This window comes from Erpetoichthys calabaricus, chromosome 7 (genome assembly GCF_900747795.2).
Source record: "Erpetoichthys calabaricus chromosome 7, fErpCal1.3, whole genome shotgun sequence".
NCBI lineage: Eukaryota > Metazoa > Chordata > Cladistia > Polypteriformes > Polypteridae > Erpetoichthys > Erpetoichthys calabaricus.
Window position 1 is genome coordinate 158,009,209 of NC_041400.2, and position 12,403 is coordinate 158,021,611.

Here is a 12,403-nt window from a genome sequence, read left to right on the forward strand (position 1 = left end):
CTAATTACATAATGAGTACATGTAGATTCATACATTTGTTTAAATACACAGGAAAACAAAGTAGTTTAACATTGATTAGCTTAAATGGAACAAAACAATTAGTTATTGGACAGATATAATTGAACTACGGCCAACTGACAATGGAGGAGAAGAAAACAAAAACTCCAGTCTGGAAAAAATAAACCTCTGGGGGTACAAGGTCAATTATAAGAGAAAAAGTCAAAGACAAAATCAGACACAGTCACAGTCCTAAAGACCAAGTCTGACTGACTGCCCACCCCCTCCTTTGCATTCTATAACAGGTCCTGTGTTGGCTGTCCAATCTGACGACAGAATCTTTCAGTCATAGTTCACAACACTACGTATGTACTCTGTGTTAAGGTGTGACATATATCACTTGATTACAAGTACAGCTTTTGTTTTTTCGCTCTTGTGGTTGTGTAGGCATCTGTAGAACACTGCGTTGAAATTCCAAAATTCCATCCCAGTCTCAGTCTGTGCAGAATTTGCCCATTTTTTTTTATGTCTGCTTTTTCCCCTGAAAGTCCAATTTTCCTCAGACATCTCAATGCTCTGCATCTTAGGCTGGCTGGAGACTCTTAAGTTGTTCTTAGGTAAGTATGCTCTGCAAAATGCTGCACCATTTCCAATTTGATTCTTGCCATTAATGCTGGACTGCATTCGTTCCTTGAGAAAACAGTATTGAAATAAGCAAGTCTGAAAAATAAATGAGTTAGTCTTTCATTTTTGATACTTCAGTTATTTAGGGAGAGTACAGATGATTGTAATTAGAACCTGGTATTTAATCTGCTTTATTGTAATATCTGGCAGAGACTGAGGTTAGTTCTGCTGGTCTGCCTCTTTGTTTTATATATTTTAACAAATGTTCTTCCAGCATAAAGTAGTTTATGCTGACCTTTCATTGTGATTTATGATTTTATGTGTTTAAAATTTTTGTTTAATATTTTGTAAATGTTTTGCAGGTAGTGCATGAAGATAGCTTGCCATCAGAAATCGTCTTCACCATTAAAACTCCACCACGTTATGGTTACATTCGAAGCTTTGCAGAAGGCAAAGAGCATTACTTGGGAACCGAACAAACACCAATTACGAGCTTTACTCAGCAAGACATTAATGATGGAAATATTCAGTATGTTCAGGTTGCTGCAAATCAGTTGACAGATGGTTTTATGCTGGATGTCACCAATGAGATTATAGAAATCAAAGGAATCCTGATCTCCATAGACATCATACCTCATGTCATTCCTGTGCAAGTGCTGAACTTCACAATAAATGAAGGTTCTTCCAAAGCACTAACGGAAGACATCATAAAAGTTACTAACAAACATTTTGCAGGTTTGAACTTTGAATATTATGTCCTGGACACACCAAAACATGGCTACATTGAAAACTCTCGCTTCCCTGGGATCAAGCTGAGCCTCTTCACAAGAAAGCAGGTACCACATGAAATTTCTATGACTTTAATATCTATCTATCTATCTATGAAAAGTTTACAATGTAGTATAAAATGCAGATGTGTGCCTAATTATTTATTTCTCTTATAATACTACTGTTATCAAAGTGTATCAATTGAGAGAAAAATGTTGCAAAGGATTATTTAAGAAATTAAAGTGGGTAGCAACAATTGCAAAGAATTGGGAACAAAAATAGCCATGGCTTTGTGTCCACAGTGTTGCTGCAGCCTCAAAGATGCTTTGTTGCCAGGTTGGTGTGTTCTGTTTCTTATTTGTGGTTGTATCTGTATCTCTTGGTCTCCACCTCCAGGGTCTGCCCTGCTCAGTGTCTCTCAGTCTTGCACTTGGCATATGCAAGGACATAACCTCCGTAAGGAACTCGCTAGTACTCAAATTTTCTTAGTTATTTGATGTCTTCAGACCTCAGTCTGATGTATTTGAAGTGCATGGTAAGGGATAATGCTTCTTAGTTAGCATGATGTGTTTATTACTCCTGTTTGTATCTTAGTGAAGCAATTACAGGCGAGTTCATTGACTAGGCCATCGTGAAATTTGTGCACTTTCTACTCCAGTGATGAGAGATTTGAAGTAAGCTTATTGTAAATGGAGCCAGAAGCTCAAGCAAATATCCTAATCACAGTCCAACGGCCATTGATTGGATGCCTTAATGTATTTACAGGGTGTTACTGCAGAATTCACCAAGTAGTACAGTATTCACCATCTTTGTTTTGTTTTTAGTGTAGAATCTAATTCTGATTTTTTGTTTTTCATTCTGAATTGAAATATAAAACATTTTTTTATTACTGTTTTGATTTTTCTTGTTTATGTGACACGAATATTGATGTGTGACCATGACAGTCATGCTCTTGATGTCACAACACATTACATATAATTATGGTATAAATTATCCATCAGTGGATACATGGAATGAATTTATTGAGTGCTAGTTAAAGTCATTTCTACGTAGGGTTTAGCATCATGCTTTTGAGATTTTGAACTTTGAACCTTTTTGACTTTGATTCTCATTTCACCCTGTGGTTTGGTTGCTCTTTATCGTTCTTTCTCTTTGTTTTTTAACCCATAGTTGTCCCTTTGCTGTGTTCTGATCCTGTCCTGGCCATTGTTGCTTATTATAATCCTTGGGCACACTGTGTGCCCATAACAGCAGGGCTTCTGTGGGTTTTCTCGAACTCACTTAGGCCCATTTATCAGTTCCTGTGGGAACCTCAAATCAGCTTGCTGAAAAAACATACAGCTTATTCTATGTGGGCCTTTTCTTGATTAGGCTGAGGTATGAGAATTGACTTTCTAATTGTTGCTGTAAATACTATAATGTTGTATAAACAGAATCAAACTTTCCATTTAATTTTTGTTAATGTCTCACATAGCTGATTAAATAGGATACACTGGCATCTATCCTTGTCAGTGAACTGCAATGGCAATGAGATTTTTAGACATCAAGTTAGTTTAGCCACAGTTAAAATAAAATTTAAATTGATATGATAATATCTCCTCTATTTTTTGAATACCAATACTTTTTTTCATTTCTTTCTGTAGGTTGAAAATGAATTTATTTATTATGTCCATGATAACAGTGAATCCATATACGACAATTTCACTATCATTGCTAATGATACAGACCTCCGAAAGCAGAGCCAGCCATCAACTATGCATGTGAACATTATTCCAGTGAATGATGAAGCTCCAGCCATTACAACAAACAAAATACTAAGGGTAAGTTTTCTGTGTGTGTTCTTATTTGTCATCAATGCAACTATTTTCAGTAATTGTTAATAAATATAGAAGAGTAACTTTAGAAATTGTATTTAGATAGATAGATAGATCTTTATTGTCATTGTCACTTTTACAAAGGAAAAACGAAATTGAATTTGACTTATTGCTTTACTTTTGTTGTTTGCTTGTTAGTAATCTACTTTAGCATCTTCACTTTTTTCATATTTCATATGTGGAGAAACAATTTTTTCATGAAAATATAAATTTCAGATTTTCAGTAGAAGACTGCATTTTAATATCCCTAGAACATCTTTGAGCATTTTTGAAAAGATGTGTTTCTGTGTCTGTGGTAAATATTCTGCGAATGCTGTAACTTGTGAATGAATGAACAGATTTTTATTAAATTTTATGAACTACTTGCACTCATTAATTAACCTAAACAGCTGATTAGGCTTTGAGGTGAAGGCCAACTATTCAGCTTTGAGTTTTTAAAGTTCAAAGTTTTTAAAGCCATCTCCTAAAAAAGTTAAACCACTCCTCAAAAGTTCACAAAATCTGTAATAGGAATTTAGGACCTTTAAGAAAGATTAATAAGGTCAATCTGAAGCTGGAGCTTTCAGCATTTAAAGATTTAAAAGTCTCTTAAATCAGACTGATCCATATATCACTGAAACAATTAAAAGATGTAATCATAAGCCATGCTAAAACCCTCATTCTCACCCAGAGCAGAGAATAAATTTTTAATAAAAATGAAGAGACAAGGGAGGCATGCCAAGTTATAAAGCCTCTTATTAATTAAACTAATAGGAGTTTAGCAGATACACAAGCAGGATCACAGCAAAGTTAATTTATATTAACACTAATAAACTCTTGTAAAATTCTAAACAAGCTCTAAACAGTTCTATGTAAAGAAACTGCATTTTTTTCTAGGTTTAGGTAATATAAATAATTTTATTCATATGCAGGTTATCTACAATGTATGCTAAATTTGAAGGGCTCATCTTGTTTACTGAAATTGTTTTTAAAAAGCCTATGTTTTTCTGGACTTCTTTTAGATTAATTAAAGCTCAGATGACCTTTGCACATACAGTTAATCACATTTGAGAAATCCTAGAGCTCTTCCTTGCTGCACCAGTTGGCCTAGGATCACTTTGCTTTCTACCTAAGACATTGTAATAATTTTCTGAAGTGTAACAGGGTTCTCTTCACTGGAGAATCATAACACATCTCCCAGGACATGAACCCAGGTCCACACTTCGCTTGGAGTAGCTTTAGCCAGTCAAGCAACAGGAGACCTTCATTGGCTCGGATGACTAACTGGGCTTTTGACTGCAAGGTAGTATAATTTGTTGGGCAAATTAAATTACCAAAAAATAATCCTTTACAATGATACTTAAATCTTCACATTTTTGCTTTTTGGCTGCTTTGTAAAGAATTCATGAGAAATTTAAATATTATTTTTTGTATTGCACAAATCTAAAAAAGACATAGCTTTTTACATAGATGTGTACTTTACCATCAATGATATTTTCAAATGAATTTAACCTAACAGTCAGTAGCAATGCCAGACATGAAAGCTGTGCAGTGTGCTCTGAAATGAGTTCTGTGCTTAAAGCTGGTATTTGGTTTTGTTTAAATCCAGAACTAATCTACACAGACGTCACAGTCTCTAATTAAACATTTACAGTCCAGTTCAGAGCTCAGGCCAAGGAAAATGCAGGCAATACACATGACATAGTGATGGAGTCTCTGAGTGTTCCACTATCATTTGAACTCCCAGCTGCCCTCTGGTGGTGAATGTAGCAAAGCTGAAACAAAATTTAAAAGAGACTGGGATTTGTTGTTCTATGGTTGGTGCTGTTACACTTTGCATGAGTGCAGACTTTCCAAACAGCATCATCCAATGAGTAGTACTGTAGATCCATAAAAGAACCTTTTTATATGAAACTGGATGTAGTTTTGTTAGTTTGAGTTGATCATACTGGATCTGTCCCGCTAAAGTATAGGGATCAATGTTTAGCTATTATTTCTTTCATTTTAGTGCATGGTGGCACTTATTTTGAGTGATCAATTTTATGCAACAATCACAAGCAACATAAGCAATCATTTTGCATATGGTGTTATTAACATAAAACTAAAACAGTAAATTGTAAAATTAATGGAAGTATTTTTCCAATATATAGTATCAGTTTAATTCAATGGCAGTCTACTTAAATGAAGCATATCACGACTTGGGAGTCAGTAGAACATTTTCATTGGATGTATTATACAGAGTTGTATGTAATTAAAACCTGTTTGCCGGATTGCATTGACTGCTGCTGTTGAAATCTTCAGATCCCATATAGGAGGCTAAGTAGTAGGTATCACATTTTAATTCACCAATCTTTAGCAATAATAAATCACCAAGCCTGATAAATCTGCAAATGCATCCAACCAAATATTCTTCTATGTATTGATTAAATCTGTATTTTTCTTCTACTGTCTGTATTCCCTATTTACAGTACTCCACTCTTAACATATTGTAACTATGACTGGAATAATCCTTACCATCTAACCCGAGATGCAAGCAAGACTTCTGTTCTCACAGGACCACTTCAGATCAGATAAGAAGGGTTACCTGATGGCCTCAACCTATCTGTCTGATGTATTTGAAGTGTATAGTAAGGGATGATGGCTCTTAGTTGACGTGAAAGGCAAGTTCACTGAGTAGGTCTGTGTGGAATTGTGTACTTACTACTTCAGGGATGAGAAACTTCAAGTAAGCTTATTATAAAAGGAGCCAGAAGCTCAAGCAAACATCCTAATCACAGTCCAACAGCCATCGATTGGATGCTTTAATGTTTCAGTGTGTTACTGCAGAATTCACCAAGTAGTATAGTATTCTGACATCTTTATGTGTGCATATTTATGTTGCTTTTTTAAAGTGCAGAATCTAGTTCTGACTTTTTTTGCATTTATATGATCATTTATATGTAATGATAAAATTAAATATTCATAACATACCAATAATCAACGCAAACACACAAAGGATGTTTTCTGAAAATTTCCACAATCTTGGATAGTGATGCATCTTAAGCACCGATACTTATAGCAGTGCGCTGATGATGTCAACCACATAACTCCTGGGACCATGTTCCACAGAATATTTGTAAAGGTGATGGCACAAAATAGCAGCACACCAGGATAAACAAAATGGTGATGAAAACAACACAATATAATTTCAAATAACTAAAAAATATATTTCCATAAAAATGATAAAAACAAACATCTGGTTCAACACTACAAATAACCTATAATGGGAAATAATTGTTAAGAAAATGGCTCAAACAAGTGTATAAAACATTGTCAATATACATAACCATAACACTAAATATGAAAATGTGTACATTTTAAGCTTAGTCTATTTATTTAGTAGGTGACTGACTTGTACAGGTATTAGTGCTGCTCTCCCCAGCATCCTCGCTTTGCTTTCTGGGTGTATTCTGCATGTTCTCCTCATGTTTCCATGGGCAGTTTTCCACCCACACCCCCAAAGATTTGCAGGTTGGGTTAAATGGCTACCTTAAATATGCTCAAAGTGGGTGTGTGCTTGAGTAAGCACTGCAGTGTACTAGTGCCATGTCCAGGGTGGGCACCTACCTTGTGCCTCATACTGCTGGGATCTATGACCCCAATCTAAGTGGGTCTGAGAATATTATTTATTGTTATTCTTCCCTTTTTGTCTTGTTTTAATATAAATTAATAATATCTCAATATAAATACATGAACACTTTACAATGTCATACTGCTAAAATTTTAGTTGGTAGTTTTGAAACTCAGAAACTCTTACTGTTGTGTTGTGCTATATTAATGCTTACTATTCAAATTTGACTTTGATAGCCAACTGATTTGATTTGCAGTAGTTTTGTAGCATCAAGGCCACAATTCCAACAGTTAATTCATGGACAGATATTGTTTGTCTCCATTTACTGTATGTTAATCAGTTTAAAACTACTTTGTTTTCTACTTGTCTAAACAAATCTGTGTCTTTATATACACTCATTATGTGATTATTAAAATTTGTATTTGCATTTTATCTGTGAACTTGTGAAAGCTCTCTGCACCTGCACTCAGTGAAGAGTGCTATATAACAATAGACTGATTTGAATTGAATTTGCTACTTATGATTATGGTTTTGGATGTAAAAGCAAGATTTTTTTGGTTGTATCATCAGTGCTTAACTGCCTATTGCTCAAGAGATTTAAAAAAGTATAATTGAAAGTGTTCAGTTCTTAAGATAGCCTTGACAAGCAGCCAGTTACTGCACAGGCATTTTTTTGCATCTTCTATTGTCCCACTCACTCCTTATTGAGATGGATGGATTGCTCGTATTCATTTCCGTTTCTTTTTTAAATATTTTGTTTGCTTTAACTTCATCAGAAAGATAAGTGAACACATTCAGATTTTGCCATTAGACTTTCTACTAAGAAACTCTTTTTATATGCATGCCTTAATAAATATTGAAGAAAAAAGTACTGTATATTTGTTGCCAGTACACTTTAAGGAAATTGATTATTAATTGCATTTATTATACGATTACAATCTTTCAGAATGTAATATACTTAAAGTATAATTTCATCTGTGTTAATTGGCATGTCCGCAACTTTGCTATTTGGTGACTAAGATTGAAATGGACAAAAGAAGGAGCCCGAGGTCCCACTTCAGGGACAGCTCTGGGCACTCTGACTTTAGTAAGACTCCAAGATCACTCATCAGTCCAGCTGTGATTTACAAAAACATGTCATTTTTCATGCCAGTGTAGCAAACGTACAGTATGAGAGACCCAAGTTTGAAGCCCTGCTCAGCCAATGCCTGTGAACATTCTCCCGTCTGTATCTTGTTTATTGAGTCCTCTGTTTTTGTCCCTCCCATCTTATAAAACATGCATGTCAGCTAACTGTTGGCTCCAGCCTGGCATAGTGTGAATGACTGTGTTTGTATGACCCTTGCAGTGAACTGGTATTTCTTCCAAGGTGGGCTCCCGCCATCTGCCCTGTGCTGTTGGGATAGAGTTCAACTCTTTGTGACACCATATTATGGAAAGTGAGCACCAAAAAAGAGATTTCTTACTGGCTGTTATGTCTGGATAAAGGGTAGATGGATTGGTATATGGATTAAATATCTGAACAGTGTGAGAGACACATAGTGAGATCTTGTAATAACTATCACATTCATGATTCTTTTGGATAATGAACAATTTTCATTAATTTTAATTCTTTTTCACAATGCCACCCTATCTTTTTTGTAATAAAAGGGCCACTATTGTTTATATATCTCTTGTATCTTCATTTTCTACACTCCAATTTGCATTTTTTGCTCTAAACTTATGGGACAAAAAACACAAACAGCACCAGCAGCCATCCTCACTCAACCCTGGTAAGTCATCCCTTTAAGTTCAAATGCACTTTAAGGGCTTTACAAAATTATAAATCCATTAAAGTCCACAAGGTGGCACACCAAGGCCTTCTTTCATAGCTGCTTCACCCTCACTTTACTTTTTTTACTTTGATTTTTGTGGTCATAAAAACCTGGGGACTGACTTATTTTTTTAGTGGCCCTTAAACTTGAAAAGGCTGTGATTAACACTGGCACCCCATTGTTTCATTTCTCCTTCTCCATTGAAAATGCAGAAGTCTGCTGAAAATATATGTAGACAAAAAGGAAATTTAAGGAGTGTTTAAGGATGTTGTTTAATGTAGTAACTTTCAGACTGACTACCATCCTAGAGCATACTGCAATACAACTTGTCTTTGTTCAGGTAGGTGTGTAAGCCAGAGTCACACATCGAGCATCTTGTGGGCTTTGAATCTTCAGTCCTAAGCAAAACATGGTGGGGCAGACGTTAGGGGTATTTTAGCCTTGCACTTCCATGAGAGTGAGTTTGAAATCTTGGGCCTGGGTCTAGTCATTTTCTGGGTGAGTTTTGCATATTCTGCTCAATTGTGTGGGTACTCTATAATTTTCCTCCCACATTCCCAAAGACATGCCGGTTGGCTTATAGTTGACCCAGTATGAGAGTATTTGGCAGTGTACCCTGTGATGGACTGGTGCCCCATCCTGGGTTATTTCCTGATTTGCACTCAGTGTTGCCAGCATTGGGTCTAGCCTACTGAGGTAGACAGAGCAAGTGTGGAAAATGGAAGGATAAATGGAGCTTTGTGTCTTCAAGACCATTACCTTAACAGCTGCCTTCTGATTGTTTAATGCACTGCATTTCAGGCTGTTCACTCTATCTAAACTGGTGTAAGCTACAAGTAATTTAGTGTATGGTTTCTGATTTTAATCCTGACTGCTTATTGTCTGCCCCATTTCTGGCAATAAATCAGGTGTTGATTTTTGCTGCAACTGAATTACTTGTAAGAGTAGTAATGAATGGCCAGCACCACGACTGGCAACTATGTCATTTCTACAGCTCAATAGAGACTGATGACACACAGGGGAAGGTGCTTACGTAATCTGGTCAGAATAGCAAAAAAGAGAACTTTGCAAATGCATGTGGGGAACAGGACAGTTTAAATGAAGATACTGAAAAGTCGGCTAAAGCATACAGTGCTATACAACCAGGTCAGGCTAATGTTGTTAGCTATTCTAAATAACCTCCACTACCACCTGCAGGCTTTCTTATCTTGTATGTGCTGTTTTTTGTATTAGAAGCACAAATTAGTTTGTTTATTTGAATCTTGCTTGATACATGCTGGAAACAGGGTTCTATGTAATAAAGATTGCTTGACTGACCTGCATGTCTCAGTGCCATAAGCATTGTTTTGAATCTTTTTATTTCATTGCACATTAATTGCTGTGCAGACTCTGACTTGACAGTCTGATATTGCTTTGTAGGTAGGATGTATAGGTTGGCAAATGCTGCACAGTAAGTGAGAATGATTATAAAAAAATCCTTTTATGCTGAAATACCTGAACTTAGATTTGTACTGCCAGTTAACTGAACAGTGAGAAAAGTAGAACCTGTAGGACCAGGACATCATATGTTGTCAAAGAACAGAATAAGCGTCAATACAGAGAGTCTGATACTTTCTGTTGTACCAAAAGCAAAAGCATAAACCAGACATCATAGTCAAAACAAAACGCAAGGATGCAAAACCAAGAAATACTAGAAAGACGCACACAAAGAGTTTTAGAAGTTTAGAAGATGCAAAATGTCACGATGCACCAAACCTCTCTCCCTGGCAACCAAGAATGGCATCTAGGCAGTGGAGCCCACAAAGTGACAGTGCCTCCAAAAAACCAGATGTCATTGTTGAAATGTAACACCACTTAAAAAGTGTACTAACTTCCAGAATGCACTAAAAATAGGAAAAGTTGTTTGAAACTTTGTAAAAACCACAAAACCAATGTTACCATAACAAAACACTAGACAAAAATGAGATATTTTGCAAAAAAATTTTTCAAAGGTGGAGACCCATAACAAGATTAAGTCAGCTCACAAAATTAATAAAGGGATATTATTACAAACATCATGGATCACTGGGATATGAAACTCACTATAATGTTTAGGACATATCATTCCATGGTGTGCCCTTCAACCAGACTATTCGTGATGACTTAAGAGCATATTCTGTTTTTGTGTCAATTATATCTTTCATGTGAAAGATTTGAAAGACCTGATCATTGGTATGACAGTATGTCGCCGCTGAGGTAGACCTGGAAGTACATTGTCCGCTGTTTTGATGTTTGACTGATGGTATGTTGGCAGAGGAGCACTGCAGCATTTTTCTCCATTCACACAGAAGTGAGACATTCCACACCCTTCAGTAAGTAGCCATATGGTCTTTGAAGCAAGTCGATATGGCCACCAAAATAAGTAAATCATCTTCATTTTCAATAGTTGTTGTACCTACCATAATGTGCCTCCCTCATCATTGCAGTGTATTCTGTTTCCTATAATTAATTAAGGATAAATGTTGTCAGACTGCTATAAACATCTTTTAAAAGGAAGGGGAGCAAAATTAAAGAATTCATTCACTGTTCATTTCGTGAAGCAAGGTTGTAGAGCGGTGAATGCCCCTTCTGTGTTACTCATTTATTGAACTAGCATTGCCTACAGGATTGACGTCTGCTTTCTGTGTGATGCTGCTTAGACAGACTGCAGTTACTGATTATCCTTTATTGTAGAAAGTGGACTCAGTGCTTTTGTAAACCTGTCGTAAATTTATAAAACAATTTAATGATAAACAAGCTGACTTTATTTTATAGAGTACCGTTCATTAGTGAATACCATGCTAAGATGCTTTACTAGTACAGTGGTATAGCGTGATTGTTTTTAATTTTAGAACAATTGTGGTGAGAGCAGCCCATTCAGACCAGCAAGCCTGTCCATCCTATTCACTCAGATTCTCCAAAATAACATCAAGTTGACATTTGAATGTCGTTAAAATTCTGCTCTTCACCACAATACTTGGTAATTTATCCAATGTGTCTATAGTTTTTTGCATGAAGAAAAACTTCGATAGAATTTTGAGAAATTTGTTCTTTCCCAATTGAAATATATTTTGTTTATCGAAGGCTTACTCAAGGTCACAGTGCAGGTTGTTGGGAGGGACTAAACTGGAAACCAGTTTATACTTTCAGTTTATACAGTCCATTGATTTTTTTTCAGATTTCTGGTGTGGTCTGAACTACATCAAAGTTGATATTCCAGGACAGTCATTTACATTCTGTCAATCAGTTTTAAAGTAGGCTCCAACATCATCAAGCAGGGGCTGCCTGCACAAAAAGGCATGTAAAGTCCCCTGCTGAAAGTGTTAAAAAACCTTACTTTGTTATTAACAAACCCAGAGCTTGGATAGACAAAAATCATCGTTTTTTTTATTTTTTAAGTGAACATAACTTTTAGGCCATTATTAAAGGATGTGAAATGGCATGCCACTATGAATACAACACATGCTGACTGGAATTAAAATTTTGATTTAGTTCCAATGACAACAAAAATCGGAGGAAATCAGGCTAGGCCCTTAACGACACGACCGAAAAGGTTCATGAAATTCATGTTGTGAGATTTTTCTAAGTATTGTCATTCTCATTTAAAAAGCGTCATTTTTTATTTTCTTACCTGGTCAGTCTGTCTCTCAGATCCTGTACAGATTGAACAATGTAGAGATCTGGGATTTACAGGTCTGATCAATTTGTGAGGCTCATTC

General features: G+C 35.9%; 1 protein-coding gene across 1 annotated transcript in view; it reads left to right on the forward strand.

Moving 5' to 3' along the window:
* Positions 1-12,403, forward strand: part of cspg4ba (chondroitin sulfate proteoglycan 4ba) — an 86,880-nt gene that overhangs the window by 50,016 nt on the left and 24,461 nt on the right. The window contains exons 4-5 of the mRNA XM_028805614.2: positions 984-1,457; positions 3,033-3,209. Of these exons, the coding sequence (XP_028661447.2) occupies positions 984-1,457; positions 3,033-3,209 (651 nt within the window). The remainder of the gene's footprint in view (positions 1-983; positions 1,458-3,032; positions 3,210-12,403) is intronic.